The 16,161-nt window shown below is 33.5% G+C and overlaps 1 protein-coding gene across 1 annotated transcript in view; it reads left to right on the forward strand.

Moving 5' to 3' along the window:
* Nucleotides 1-15,801, forward strand: part of LOC144343522 (uncharacterized) — a 31,267-nt gene extending 15,466 nt beyond the window's left edge. The window contains exons 29-41 of the mRNA XM_085507484.1: nucleotides 189-262; nucleotides 419-487; nucleotides 4,193-4,230; nucleotides 4,788-4,896; nucleotides 4,981-5,238; nucleotides 5,831-5,863; nucleotides 6,248-6,952; nucleotides 7,326-7,583; nucleotides 11,764-11,772; nucleotides 13,528-13,785; nucleotides 14,074-14,139; nucleotides 14,495-14,544; nucleotides 15,512-15,801. Coding sequence (XP_085363610.1) covers nucleotides 189-262; nucleotides 419-487; nucleotides 4,193-4,230; nucleotides 4,788-4,896; nucleotides 4,981-5,238; nucleotides 5,831-5,863; nucleotides 6,248-6,952; nucleotides 7,326-7,583; nucleotides 11,764-11,772; nucleotides 13,528-13,785; nucleotides 14,074-14,139; nucleotides 14,495-14,544; nucleotides 15,512-15,544 — 1,960 coding nt within the window. The 3' untranslated portion in view covers nucleotides 15,545-15,801. The remainder of the gene's footprint in view (nucleotides 1-188; nucleotides 263-418; nucleotides 488-4,192; nucleotides 4,231-4,787; nucleotides 4,897-4,980; nucleotides 5,239-5,830; nucleotides 5,864-6,247; nucleotides 6,953-7,325; nucleotides 7,584-11,763; nucleotides 11,773-13,527; nucleotides 13,786-14,073; nucleotides 14,140-14,494; nucleotides 14,545-15,511) is intronic.
* The last annotated feature ends 360 nt before the right edge of the window (nucleotides 15,802-16,161 follow it).

Consider the following 16,161-nt stretch of genomic DNA (forward strand, 5'->3'; position numbering starts at 1 on the left):
AGCACTTGTGGGTTAAATTTTCCGAGTCGTACGGCTGCTCTGCTACGTACGAAACCCCCAAGAAAATATTTGTATATGTCTACCTGTACAGCGGAAACTTGGGTGACATAATCATGAAGTATAATAATTGCGACATTAGCAGGTAAAGATTATCAATAATACTAATCAAATTATGATTTTTGTTTTAGGAAGAATAAAAATTACCAGTGGGACGATGATTACTGCCATAGAAAAAGTGGTTATTTATGCCAAACACCTACCCGTAAGTGCTCTCAGTTATATTGATGGGAGGTATCAATACATGGTACATTTATTAGTAATTTGAGCACATCACACTAATGATTTCTAGTTTGATGAAGCCCTGTCGATACCTGCTTTCACAAATATTTTTTAACAAGTGGTGAACATTTCGTTACAGCGGGCTGTACAACGCCACCACCACCACTAGCAGCATCAACTCCTGTGCCTGTAAGTTTGACAGCAACCTAATTATTATGAATCAGTCATTGGTAACGACGTAGTAACATATAATACTTTTTAAAATCAACATGCAGATGTGTATTAGAAGAACATTGTATTATAACTGTCTTATTTACTTTATGTATGTATTTATTAAGTAGTTATATAGTCTTAATTATTAAACCCACACTTATGAATGTGGCATGCTACCAGAAGTAATAATATTAGTAGACTAGTATACACTAATGGGCACACTCATATGAGGTAACTATATAGCTACTTGTCTGTTAATTTTCGCCATTAAGATTAGTAGGAAGTAGATATAAAGCCATTGACATACATCGTGATTTGATTGCCATTCATTAAAAATCGCTACAAATATCCTGTAGTTTACATTTCTCCTTGATATTCTTAGTCATTAATTCAGAATTATACACATACTCTTCTTCTGACACACCGGAGTCCACAAAACAAATCAACTACACTTATAAATAATTATAAACCCAACATTTCTCACTTGAAATTATAGATGAAAATTAAATTTAAAAAATTACAATTGGTTTGGCAGGTTTGCATCAATCAGTCAGTAAATGATGTAATTTCCTTAATTTCCATTTAAGTTTATAGATGATGACTCGATGTTGATGACAACTCGTCATTGTGTAGAACGTTTCCCATACAATATAAACGACTTTTTTTTACAAACGTCGTAATGGTCGTAGCGAATTACACGTCACATATTAATAAGACACAATGGTAATATTCCAGCAAATACAGTGTATATAGTGTATGTAAAAAAGTATAAAAAAGTATGTACTTACATTAGGAATACTGAATCATTTAAAAAGTTGGTGATTGGGAAATTTTATACCAGAAGGCTTACACATATTACCTTGCATAAGTTTATATATAATAATACATTAGAATATAACCTAAACTAAGTTATCATAACAAAATTATCTATGCTATGAAAAGTTATTATCTTAGAGATCAATTGAGGTCGAACTTTAATATTTTTTGGATAGCAACGATAGTAGTTTCACTACGTACCTGACGAGATGCATAGTAATATCAGTATGTCTGGGATTTCAGTAAGAGCTTTTACATGCTACGTTATTGTTATACTTCTGGTTTAGTAAATAAATTTGAAATTAATTTAGTCTATTTAATATGTAGTGTCGGGCTCATTTTTGAGGGCGTTACCCGTATGACGAATCAAAATTACACAGCATAGACTCTGTTGAAACATAGATGGCAGCATGCAACCTAATTGTGCATATTTATCAAAATCGCATATGATGTATATATATAAATGTATGTAATAAAACAACGTTTGTCCGGGAAAAAGGTACTTATATATCAGTCATTTTTATCATAAGTATGTGGTATATACCATAAGCTACCACCTGTTGATAAGCGATATTAAACAATATAACGTAGAACCGAAGATGGCTTGTCCATCAAGGGAAATTACAACGCAATTTGTCATGTGTATCAGGTCATGAGCAAATTTATTCTCGACCCCTAACATTTAGCATCAGTTATAGAATGCAATTAATAAAAAAAAAAAAAAATTGCCAAAATGCAGCGAGATTATATTTATTAGGTCTAACCAAATCAAACAGTCTCAGCCGTTATGGAGTTGTTATTTTGTGTTAATGTAATAAAACTATTTTGATCTTAGGGGGTTAGAAACTATCACTTGATTGCATTTCAAAACAATTCACATTTTCGTAAATACACTATCAAATTATTAAAATCATAATGGAAAAAAACTATCACAACTAAAATCCACAACCAAAAAATACAAATACAAATACAGATACTTTACAAAACATCCATTATTTGAAGCAACAACTATCATGTTCGACTTACCATAAACTGTCAATATAGGGCGCATGTCAAAATGCCTGCCCTGTTGCTTCGATAAATTGACAGATATATGCAGAGAGGAACTTAGACACATTTAATTGGATATTCAAATACTATAAATGGTTTTTTTCACAATAAATAAACAAGGTAAACTATCATTATGTTTTTGAATGTACTAGTCCTTAACATACAAATTTAAAATACCATGTATATTTATATTACACTTTCCCATAAATGTATGTGAATACATTTCTAATACATACGCCGATCAGTGACAAAGCAACATATTTTCATTATGTTGACAGTAATCATATCGACAAGATTGATTCTTGTCCACCCTGAAGAAATATTCATGCGACATAATCTCAATGATTCATTTGTAATTCGATGTTCGCATTATTTTAGTAGGTTACAATAGGGTCAAACTGTTCAGAGTTCAGAGATTGGTAAATAAAATTCCTCTATTTTCCGGTGTATCATATGTACATTGTACAATTTGTCGTCGTATTTGGTAATACATATTTAGCCTTGAAAAAAAAGCTTGACCTTTAAACCTCACAATTTCGAGCTTTTGGAATCATGAATGTCCACCTTAAACGTCGTAATAAACATAATACAAGCCATATATTGGAGTACAACTTCGGCTTACTGAACTCATGATATTTTATTTTTGTGAATATTACTTGATTGCTTAATTTTGACCTTAAAAACAACGAATTATAATATTCGTGTTTGCTGGCAATATGACAAGTCATAAATATAGACATAATCCGATACTTTTGAATAACTGGGCGGCGTGTTGGTGAAACCGGACAACTCGAGCGGAAAAGCAAACAACTACTGTATATTGCATGGCTGTTTTTATGCAACTTTCTTTCAAAATATAAGCAGAAATTTATCTTGCAAGGATGATAGTTTGATTCACATGTGACAATGAACAACACAGATATACATCCTGCATGGTCGTATATATTCATCGCTCAATACATTCTCAATATCTTCAATACATCTAGTATTCAGATTGAGATAAACACATTCGTACAGCCGACGTCGGATTTCAGTGACCGTAACTAAGAGTGCAAAATTCAAGTGAGTAAGTATGTGTTGAGTCATGTATTTAGCAATGTAGCATGTAAAAGGAACTACACTATACCATATTGATGACACATTTCGTTGTTGCACTTTCACATGTTTGGGCATCGTTGCAAATATATTTGCAGCTAGAAAAATGGCGGCGAATATTTTGCTATATTTAGCATACACTGTTGTGTGTCAATACAATGAATAAAACACTGTCTGCAAATCTTTTTTTTTTTGGAAATCAATTTGCTTATACTCGACTATTAGTTGTATAGTATTTAAGATCGAAAGTGTTCAAATCAAGCCAACAATATTATCAAACAAACAGTAGATTATTTAGTGTGTGTATTATACCGGATCTGGAATGTTTTTCATATAACATATTTGTTTTCAACGGTAATAAATACGTCAACTGCAATGTATTCAAACATAATACATGATGACCAAATACAAATCATTTCTAAATAAAATGAATCGAATATTGCAGGAGATGCTTCCGAAAATACACACAGCGCAAGCAATAACGTAAAAAGTACATAATCTCATAGATTACAAAATTTTTCTACATGTTGTATTTTTCACATCATTCTGCATAACGCTCACACGAGTCCGTGGCACGTTGTTATCAGGCTGCATAGAGAATATGCTAACAGAAGACATTTTACACAGTATGTCAAACACCAAATTTGCCGTGGCCGAGGATATTAGCGAATATTGTCCCATCTGGCGTGAAACAACAATAGCTGGCATTTTTAAAACAAATATTGTGTATTTTTGACAGGTTTTTCGAAACACAACTTCAACGAAATGACAGTAAAGGTGAGTAAGCTACTTGTACGCGTTCATATAGCGAAGTACATATCACGACAGAAATGAACATTTATAATATACAAGCATAGCATAAATTACCTTGTACAACAAAGAAAAACACAAATGACTCTGTATAATAGAAGAGCATAATACAAATGGCCCTGTATAAATAAGGGCCATAATAATGTAACAAATGACCTCTTATAACATATGTGTATCAGAGCAATTCATAATATAGGACATAGCATAAATGACATCATATATTAGATGAGTATAAGAAAAGATAAGCCTGTAGATAAGCAGACAGACATGTTGATAATTCCTTTGGCTTTAATTTCCCGTCTCCATCTTTGATCGAAATAAAATCACTTTTCATCGTAATATTATCATATATATAGGCCCTGAATGGTCTTTATATTTATGTTTTACACATTCAACATTTTAAAGATAGCAGAAAATCATAGCCATTGATATTAGAGCGAGTAATGAAAAAAATACCATACAAATCCAATTATTCCTAAGTACTCGACGCGTATTCTTATCATGTTTTCTGGTTTTACCAATAGGAAAAGTGGTTTCATTTCACATCAATATCAATTTGTGTAGTTGCTGTCGCGTTATCCATTGCTATATTGGGCATGATCATAGTGCTAGTATCCCGGAAAAATAAATTAGGTAAATATATATTAACAGTTAATAACCTTCAATAATATCTCTGCACATACATTTGAGATTATATATAAATTGTATATATTTCAGCAATAACAGAGTGTTATGAGAAGGCCGATGGAAGAGATTACCGTGGTTTCGTGAAAGTGACAGTGAGTGGCGAAGTGTGTGCTGTATGGACCGATAAAGAGCAACAATATGACTGGCAAATGTCAGAAAACAAACCACACAGAGGCATCGGAGACCACAACTATTGCAGAAATCCTGACGGAGATAAAACAGCTTGGTGCTTTATAAATCATTCTGATGGCTGGAATTACTGTGATATCGGAGAACCTAGTGAAAACTGTAATAAGTATTGCACTTATAAACTCATATTCATTTACTTCATATTCGGGTGAATCCTTGTTTCAACATATAGTTCAACGGAGGCGTATATTTATAAATACCTTATACTATATAAGCTAAATCAACGATCAACAAAAGAAAGGAAAAAGCTAATTTATAGCGCAATTGTTTTAGAATGTTACAAGATTTGTTGATTGCGCGACTTTACATAATGAAAATTGGATTACACCATTTTTCCAATATAAATTTTCGTTTTATCATTATATTTGTTTCAAATGATTAAATAAACAAAACGGGATGTCGGTATTTCTCAGCATTAGTCAATGGATATGGTCTTTGTTGATTTGATAATTTTGCAATAAAATTGTACGGCGACCGCGCAGGGTAAGATATAGATTGGGTGGTTATATAAATAGTTGTTGATTCAAAACAACATTTTGAATATACTATTACATGGTTCAGGCCACAAATAATTACTGTTGAAAACATTGGCTTGTGATATAACTTTTTTTTAATGGATAAGGAAAATATATTAATACACTAATTATAACAGCTAATCGACAGAAATAATTGTTCGTATTTTCATGTATAGGTGCGAAAAGTACCACTTCACCGGGAATATTCGGTAAGTTGATGACATAATAATTCTAATGATATAATTGCGACGACTAAAATAACAAGACAGAGTTTATTTATTTGTTTATTATGCAATTCATGCGTGTAACATCAGTAGAACTACCACACCACGAGGAAAAAATCATTGATAGAATCATGATGATATTAGTCAGAATGTTTCATCGTTAATGATAATTATGCTTTTTGGCTCTTCTTCACCTAAATCAGTACTGGAATTCGGAGGTTTATGACAACATTACTGCATTTCTATTTGAATTTGTGGAAATATGTTCAATGAAATCACGTATTGCCAGCCTATATATTGTATGAATAGTAATGTATAAACAAATTATGACAATTTAAGTTAACCACACTTCTTTTGTGTGAATGCCAGAAATGTCAACGCAGAGTCCAACTGAATCAACATGCACCACGGAAATCAGTACGGAAGCAATTTTTACCACAATTAAAACGGCAAAAGCATTATTTACCACAACGGAAACAACGGGACGATTAACCACAATGGAAATAGTGGAAGCAACAAATGTCACAGACGCAACTGTTCCCACTCTAGAAACATCGGACGTCACGTCTGCAATTGTTGGAACCATGGAAGCAACTACTATCACTATGGGAACAACGGAAACACCTGTTATCTTTTTGGACGCGGTGGAAGCAACTACTGTCAATATGGGAACAACAGAAGCAACAACTGCTACTATGGGAACAACGGAAGCATCTCCTCATACTATGGAAAAATTGGAAGCAACTACTGACACTAAGGAAACAGCAGAAGCAACTTATATCACTATGGGAACAACGGAAGCAACTTTTATCACTATGGGAACAACGGAAACAGCAACTACTACTATAAAAACAGCAGGACCATCTACTCATACTATAAAAACAGTGGAAGAAACTACTCACAGTATGGTAGCAACGGAAGTAAGTCGTGCCACTATGGGAACAACGGAAGCTACCACTGTCACAATTCAAACAACGGAAACATATATTGACACAATAGAAACAACTGAGACAACAGCTACAACAATGATCACATCGGATGTATTATTTACTAATTTGCCTGGAGCCGATCCGGGTAAGTGCACTATTTTTGTCGCAAATTTGTTTGTAAAAAAATGGGACTGCTTCAAATTGCGTCACATTCAAACACATAACAATTTATTAATATTAATCCTGCATAGTATTGTATTATGCGTCTACTCAACATCATACACAATGTAAAGTTGATATTTTATTTATTGTGTCATTGTTTATTGAATCAAACAACATTCAGTATTGACATCGTAATGTTCAAATGTCGTCAATATCGTTATATTGTTGAACATCCAAAATATTCAATAATTAAAGAAACATCTTTTATCATGGAGCATAAATCAATTAGTACGGTATATGTTGCACGTGTTTTTTCTTGTGTTCTTTCTTTCTCATTGACATAGTTTTTTTTTTAGTTGAGTGCTATACAGAACCAGATGCAAGTGACTACCGTGGAATAGTGAACACTACCATCAGCGGTGAAACTTGTCAAAAATGGACAGTCCAAACTCCACATCCTCATACAAGGACTCCGTCAAACTTTCCAGACACTGGTTTGGGCAACCACAACTATTGTCGAAACCCAGATGCCGAAATACAAACATGGTGCTATACGGCAAATCCTGCCATACGTTGGGAAATATGTCATGTTGGTTACCCATTAGAAAGCTGTGGTATATAAATTGACCACCGGTTTCATATTCTAAAAAGCATGAACTGAATGAAAAACATTTATGTGTGTTTTGTAATATGGAATATTGACGACTAGATACATTCAAATGACTTGGTGACTGACATTTTACATACTGTTACTCCTAAAGTGAATATTGTGATGATTGTTTATAGTAGTGGATTTGTTTGAACTGAGAAGAAGGTCATAATAACGAAAGAGGAATAAAAACAGTGAAACAGTTGAGGAAAGACCAAATGATTTGGTCATTATTATCTATTATTATAAATATGTCACCGTAACGCCATAAGTTACAGCGTGCCGTAATTTTGCGGTATTTTACGGGGTATTTTCATACTACCATATTAGGAAATGCGAATTCCAAATATGGAATAATTACGCGCGTAAGCGTCCTATAATAATAAAAACAAACATGGCTGCCACCAGGGTTTGACCGGACTCCATACAAGGAAGTTCGCTGATTATGTTCTATACGTTTTGGATTTCGGCATTCCCATGATGTATCCTTGGTAGGAAAAGAAGTATAATAATAAGGTGATTACGAAGATACCTCAAAGTATACACTCAGACAGTACGATGTCGCATCGACCTCCACTGCGCGTCGGTCGATACTGCTGCTGTACTGTTTTCGTGCATACTTTGAGGTATCTTCGTAATAACCTTATATTATGATACATTTGTCACCGTAACGCCATAAGTTACAGCGTATTGTAATTTTGCAGTGTTTTACGGGGTATTTTCAAATTCAAATTCCAAATATGAGTGATTACGCCCGTAAGCTTCCTCTAATAATAAAAAAAAAACGTGGCTTCCACCAGGGTTTAGCCAGACTCCACACAAAGAAGTTCGCTAATTCTGTTTAAAACATTTTTGATTTCGGCATTCCCATGATGTATCCTTGGAAAAAAAGATGTATAATAATAAGGTTAAGAGCATCATCGTAGTTTTTTTTTCAAATAACAGAATCGTCGTTATTATGAACGTAGCACCAGTTCGTTGTAATGAAAGCACATAGATGTTAATACTCCAGTGTAAACTTGAGTAAACTTGAAATTTGAATCGTCAAGCTTATTATGTACATGTTACAAATTATTATTGATTATCACTAAAATTAATATTTATGCATGATTTTGTCACAGATTTTTAGTGAAGGTTCTCAAATATTTTGGAATAGCATACACATTGTAGCCAACGAGAAGTCGATATATGTTATTAATATACCTAACCAAATTAGCAAATCTGATCTGTGCATTTGACTGTGAATACTATATACTATATATTATTATACATCTGTCACCGTAACGCCATAGGTTACAGCGTGCCGTAATTTTGCGGTATTTTACGAAGTCGATACTGACGCTATACTGTCTTCGTGCATACTTTGAGGTATCTTCGTAATAACCTCATATTATATTTTATATATTATTTGACGATGATATACCAGTTTATCATTATGACAAAAAGCCATATGTTCACCTCAGTTCAGCAGTGGTATAGTAATTGTAATATAAAACGCATTTTATTTGTGAAATCAACATAAATACTTTTAATCAGTAATATTACACTGAAAATTTTATTCATCGCATGGCCAAAATATACGACTAGTAAACATATTGTGACGGGACAAGAGATGGGAGAGGCCGTGTGTGGATCTATTCCGTACACGTAAGAAGAGATCTTATCTTATCTTATCTTATCTTATCTTATTTTATCTTATCTTCAGTAAAGGTATTATGATACACTTTTTTAGTAGCATGCTTATCTTATTGATTTCCACTTCTTTTTATCTCTTCTATTGACATGTTGGCATGGGATGGGAATCGCTCTGTAATAATATATCACTACAACGGTCAATGTTAAGAAGGAAAATTACTTGATGAATTATAAAATAAATGACAACACTGGTCAATAAGAGCTGCGGCTATCTTGAGGTTTGGTATATAAAATAAATGATTGAAATCAGAATTATTGGTGAATGGAAGGTTCCTGCAAATGGCTATGTACTTTTAGACTTGCTTGCATTCTGTTGCGATTCCGATGATAAAATCATGAAAAATAAATAAAAATCGCGTAAACGAGTGGTAAACGCGACAGTCATGTGACCGCGAAACAGACTTGCCATCAATGTAAGCGCCCTCACATTACCGGCCAGAGTCGTGCTTGTTAATTTACATATTGCGATGTCAAGACCGCACACAATACAGACAATTTCTTGCGTTCTCGGAGAAACGATGGTTGTTTTACTCAATTTTGTTGGCGTCAACAACGTGGTAACATAGCGTGCGACAAGTAAACACAAATTACTCACGATCTTAAAGACAATATTGACATTGATCACCAGAGACGTTTGTTTTGTGTTCGTGCTAATCTCTTGTTGCGAAAATGTGTGAACTGTAGCAATGAGGTTAAGCAATTGCTTTTCAAAACTTACTGTTCTAGTTTTTATTGCTGTCAATTATGGTGTTGTTTTCGAAAGTCTACGCTTAATGCCATGAGGGTTCCCTATAACAATGCTTTCAGGAATTTTTTTGGATATCCACATGATTGTAGTGCCAGTACAATGTGTGTTGTTAATAGAGTACAAACATTCCCTTGTCTTAATAGAAAGCTATTATCTTTATTTACTGAACGAGTTTATACATCTACAAATGGCATTGTCTCTGTAATATATAGTAGTGACATACGTTGGAACTCACAGTTGGTGTGGTACTGGAATAATTTGATTTTTTGATTTTGTAGCAAAAACCTAATGTCTGTTTTTTTAATTATAAACAGTAACTCTATTTCATTTTCTCTTTTTGTTCTGTAATTTACTTTATATGGACTCTGTCTGAAATAAATAATAATAATAACAAGTACGTGCGATATCCGGTTTATTGTTATGATTCGTGGCTCGGCTGTTCAACCCACCGTATGACGTGTATGCAAATTTACAAGCCCGAATCTGGCCGGTAATGTGTGAGCGCTTACACTGATGGCAAGTCTGTTGGGATATTTTTACGAATTATTCAAACTATATATATTCAATATGGCAGAAAGATATGCACCCAGTATGTGATGATCATATAGCGCCCTCGCAGTGTCACCTCACGCTTTACTATAGTCTACACAGAAAATATAGTACGTCATCACAATTAATTACTAAACTTAAAATACATATATTCAGCTACATTACCAATAACTGTCAAGAGTAATAATTATTTTAATTGGTTTTACTAGAATTTCATTAATTGTAGTCATCACCAATTCAGATATTTTCGTCGTCTCTACGAATAACGGGATCATTTCTTCATTTTATTTATTTGATGGCAACATAATATAATGAACACATAAGAAAAAACATCTTCTGATACTAAACAATGAGATACAATAGTTCTTCACGTGTAAACAATAAACAGGATATATTTGTTAGTTATGTGCGTTCACCACGTAAAATAATATAGGATGTCATAAAATAGATAAAGTTAATCCAGTGCCTGCAGTATTGCTCTATAATACTAAGCTCTTTGGTGAAATAGACATGGAGAGCAACATTATTAACTGATAACAGTGTGGCGTTTTACAATGATCATTTGATAATAGAAAAGAACACAGCATCACACATTCTGATTCAGTTTATTTTATCCAGATAAGCGATTATATACGTCGATGAATCGAACACGTTTATTCGCCTTACGGATTTAGAGCTGTAGTCTTATTAGTTGTACGGCATATTGTCGATGTACATACCTGTCGGAGCGGGAGAATCAGAATTGTGAGTATGGTTTTCAGTATTATTTAACGTATTTTTTAGTTTACACCATGAGAAATTGTCCTTGCCACATTTGCGATATTTTTTCTGAACGCAACTGAAACAAAATGGCGGATAATTCTTATCTTTTCAATCAGCGCTAAAAATAGTTGATAGTCAATAATACAATTGAGCATGCGTGTTACGTATTACTAACCATAATTGAACACATACCAATGATCACCATGATATAGTATTCTAGGTCAAACTATAATGTAAGTTAATTTGCTGTACTTATTTCGGTGTTGGTCTGCGAGGAACATAATAATTCCGTCTAGTGATATAAAATCAAAAATACGTTAATTATACCAGAAACTGTGCACATTAATTTAATTTATTGCTGCTAAAAGTAAGTATCGCATCCTATCACGAGGCCCGTTATGTTTGATATTCTCACAAGTCGCCACAGGCCATAAGTGAGAATATCAAGCTAAACTGAGGAATTGACGGGCGACCTCAATTGACCTTCGACACAAATGTTATAACCCACGGTCACTAGTGTAAGGGTCAATGTTGACATTGTAAGCACGTCTAACATTTCAAATTTATGTGTGTCAGTCAAGTATTGTGCAGAGCAGGCGCATTCAATATATCCAATGTTGTTCATAACAACTTGAATAGGTAGTTAAAAATATCTATTATTGTGGCACTATTTTACATCAGACAAAACCTAAAATCTTGACTCACAGAGAGTTTTCTGCTGTGTTGTGCAAAATAAATTGCACTTAGGCGTGATTTAAACATTCAAAATGAACGAAAATATTTTTTGTTTATATTCTGTGAATATAAAATTATATCGTTCTTTCTTCTTCTGGCCCTGTGGCCTATGGAGGCTGCAAGGTTCAAAATACAGTACACCCCGTCTTTAGCAACTGGCTTGGCTGCATTCCATAATGTCCATCCAATAACTTCTTTTCCTTCTCTACCATTGGTCATCGCCTAACCCAGTGCGCATGTGATGCAATAAAATCATTTTCTAAACTTATGACCAATCCATTTCAATCGTCAATTGTTGATCCAGAGAACGTGATTTTGGTATTACATGGTAAGCAGCGATGAAATTTGAAGAGAATAAAAAAAATAGACTTAACCGGGAAGGGGATCGTGGCAAGATCGATAAGGTTTATCGGCTGATGTTGTTGAAAATTGTTCTCACAATTAATAATTTGTTTTGTTTTTTCTCAGCAGTGTAATAATAGTGCTGTTCTTTTTTTGTCCAGGAGAATTAAAACACAGTGACTTTTCTCGGCATATATTGCGATCGCCTGCTCCGTGAATAAACAGAGAGAGATTATATGTAACACGGGGTCGTAATAATGGTGAAAGACGTGAGTATGCCATTGATGCGCATGCGCTTAGAAAGTCCAACTTACAGCTCATATGTATGTACTTTATATAACGTGATCTTTAGTACTTTGGTAATAGTGCGGTTATGGAATGTGCCACTAAATGCAAATAATAATAATGCATGAATGCCATTGTGCTCCTAAAACAAGTGATCTGAATAAATATATGTTTATATATCGAATCAGTAATTATTTCTGTATTATGGTAGCAGAATAGTTTGTTTTCTTGAAAACATTTGACGGCTGTTACCAGAACAATGATGATCGAAGCCTATCAAACATATACATTTGTTTAAAGCGCACGTGAATAAGATAGGATAAATGATCCCCATGAATGCAAAAACGATAATAAGAAGTTTTTGCTATCAACACAATTGTAAAGAACACTTTGATTATACCAGGCCATTTGGTTGTACAGCGCTACATGTTAGGGCATACTTCTGTGATTCAGTTGTAATTAAACGCATGCCCGTTTACAACAACAGATTCTGATGGTATACTTATCAAGTTTTTTTTCGGATTAAATATTGTAAATTCTTGAATACCGATTTAAGTAATTGTATGTTTATTATTTTTTTTCACAATAGGAAAAATCTACCAATGTGTTAGTCATATCAATTTGTGTAGCTAACATTGGTCTAGCTATTGCTTTACTTGTCCTAGTTTTTGTGCTGGCATTCCGAGGTGATGGTCATCCATTCGGTAAATATACATGATTTTTTTTTTTTTTTGCACTTTATCATCTGTTCATAAACATATATATTCAATACCCACGTGTATTTCAGACACAGCAGAGTGTTATGAAAAGGCTGATGGAAGCGATTACCGCGGTTTTAAAAATATAACAAAAAGTGGATTAACATGTGCCGCATGGACAGTTCAAACACCTCATTATCACTCGAGAACGCCGACAAATTTTCCTAACGCTGGCCTTGGAGAGCACAACTACTGTCGAAATCCTGACAGGGATGTTGCGGTGTGGTGCTATACGACGAAACGTGATATGCGATTGGAATACTGTGACGTTGGACTTCCTCGTAAAACTTGTAGTAAGAAATGCATTCTTGCAATTCAATCATAACTAATATTTAATAACGTTATCATACACGAGTAATATATAATAAGTGTTTTAATATTTAAAATAACTACAACATGTTGGAAGATCTAAAGCCAATCACCATGAACTGTCTGAGTGACCGAATCGAATAATGGCATTTGTCGGAATTGTGTTATTTATTTTGAAACAAATATAAACGATTACTATCATAAACTACTTGTATATCGTATTATTTTTGTTATTTATGCAATTCAACCTAATATTGTTTATGTCGGTATAGGTAAATCTACAACACCGGTAATCTCTTTAGTAGAAATGCATACTGGTACTGAAGCAACTACACAAGGTAAATTTCAATGACGACACTATTAAATAATGTACGTGATTTACCCCGCACAATTGTTCAAACATCAAATCAGAGCATGTATTGTCCATAGAACCATTGGACAATACACATATTTTTATTTGTACACTGATGTTTGTTATAGTTAGCACGTTGTTTAATAGAACACTGTTTCGAGTAAGTATAGCCAGAATAATCTTTCCACTTCTAAGAAAACAACATATTTTAATGTATTTGGTTATTGTACATGAATTCTGCTGTTAGCAGAGCTTGAAATTACAATCCCAAATGGAAACACAAACTTACCATGGGCAAATTCACACACCACAATTATATATTGTTGTCGTCTGTATTTCAGGAACTTCATTAAACAAAACAGCATCACCAATGTCAGAAATAAAAAAAAAGGTGAGTTCATGAGGGCCAGTGTTTACAAAAGCAGTGATTTGCAAAATGAGTTGAAATGTTTTGTCTCATAGTAAATTGTTTATTTACGTTTTGTATTGTTAGAAAATGTTAAAAATAAATAATAAAGTAGAGGTCAATATTCCGTTTTAATGACCCGAAAATAATATTATTGACCAATGCATTAAAACGGGATATTGTCCGAGACTGGGGTAAATATATGTTTTATTATTGGTACTAACAATATAAATCGAAATTTAAAGTCAACAAATACGAGCAAAAACATAGAAGGGATATGACAGTAGATCATATATTATAAGATTGAAGATATATCTTAACATTTTAGATATTTTGACCTAGTTGCACATCTGTTTTGTATACACATTTTAGATGCTCTACAAATAACACATTTGGACAATTGATATTGTTTCATAGTTATTATAAATTATATTTCATTGAACGGAAAAGCACTAATTTAAAAAAAAAAATATCTAAAATGAGCCAAACGACATGGGTTGCATGATATGATATTTTTTGTACATTATAATTGATAATATTATTATATATTATTATACATCTGTCACCGTAACGTCATAACGGGGTATTTTCATCCGACCGAGTAAGCGTCCTCTTATAATAAAAAGCAAACATGGCTGCCATCAGGGTTTGACCGGACTCCAAAAAAAGAAGTTCGCTGATTTTGATATTGGATTTCGGCATTTCAATTATGTATCCTTGGAAAGAAAAGGTGTATAACAACACGGTTATTACGAGGATACCTCAAAATATGCATACTTCGTGCATACTTTGAGGTATCCTTGTAATAACGAAAAAATCTTCATGTACATACTGAAGAAATATCTCCCTCATATTGCATGTATTTTTGTGCAGTGGCATGCCTATGTAGTGCATAATTTGAAGTCGGACCAAACGCCTCAACAAGTTTAATATGCTTTTTTTTTAATATAAGAATGAAGAAGTAATGGTGCCTGGTGATTCCTGATACTAATGTACGACTACACGCAATGATTTGAATTATCGGTGTTATCGTTTTATTACTGGCGACACTTGTATTAAGTAGTTCACATTTATCTATGGACACCACATTACGGATAATGGAAAACACATGGACATAAGAAATGTCGTTATTTATATGTGTGCTAGAGAATATATCACTCGGTCACCCATCCCTTTCGTTTTAGCAATATTTAGATGAATGTAATTGAACAATAATAGACGCAATATTGGACAATACATAAAGTGTGCCTGAGTTTATTATGGGTTGGCGGAGAATTATTTTTGTAGCGTTATCAATACCAGTGAATTTGCTGCAGTTATAATACAAATAACGTCCACAAAGAATGTAGCCCTTTCCTAATCACTAAATACGCAAAATTTAAAATCCATCAAATATTAAATGCACTTCAAACTATTGAAAATGTGACTAGTGTGTGGTGTGGATTAACATTATAGTGGAGCGGAGTGAAAGCTCGGTAATAAACAGTACATTGTATACAAAAATCGTCCGAGCAGTCTTAGATTATAGACAAAAGGCGTAGAGAGCGACCAAACCTGGCTGGAAAGTCTGAGTGTGTCAAACATTCTACCAGAGAAAAAAAA

This window comes from Saccoglossus kowalevskii, chromosome 14, assembly GCF_978046115.1.
Source record: "Saccoglossus kowalevskii chromosome 14, keSacKowa6.1, whole genome shotgun sequence".
Lineage (NCBI taxonomy): Eukaryota > Metazoa > Hemichordata > Enteropneusta > Harrimaniidae > Saccoglossus > Saccoglossus kowalevskii.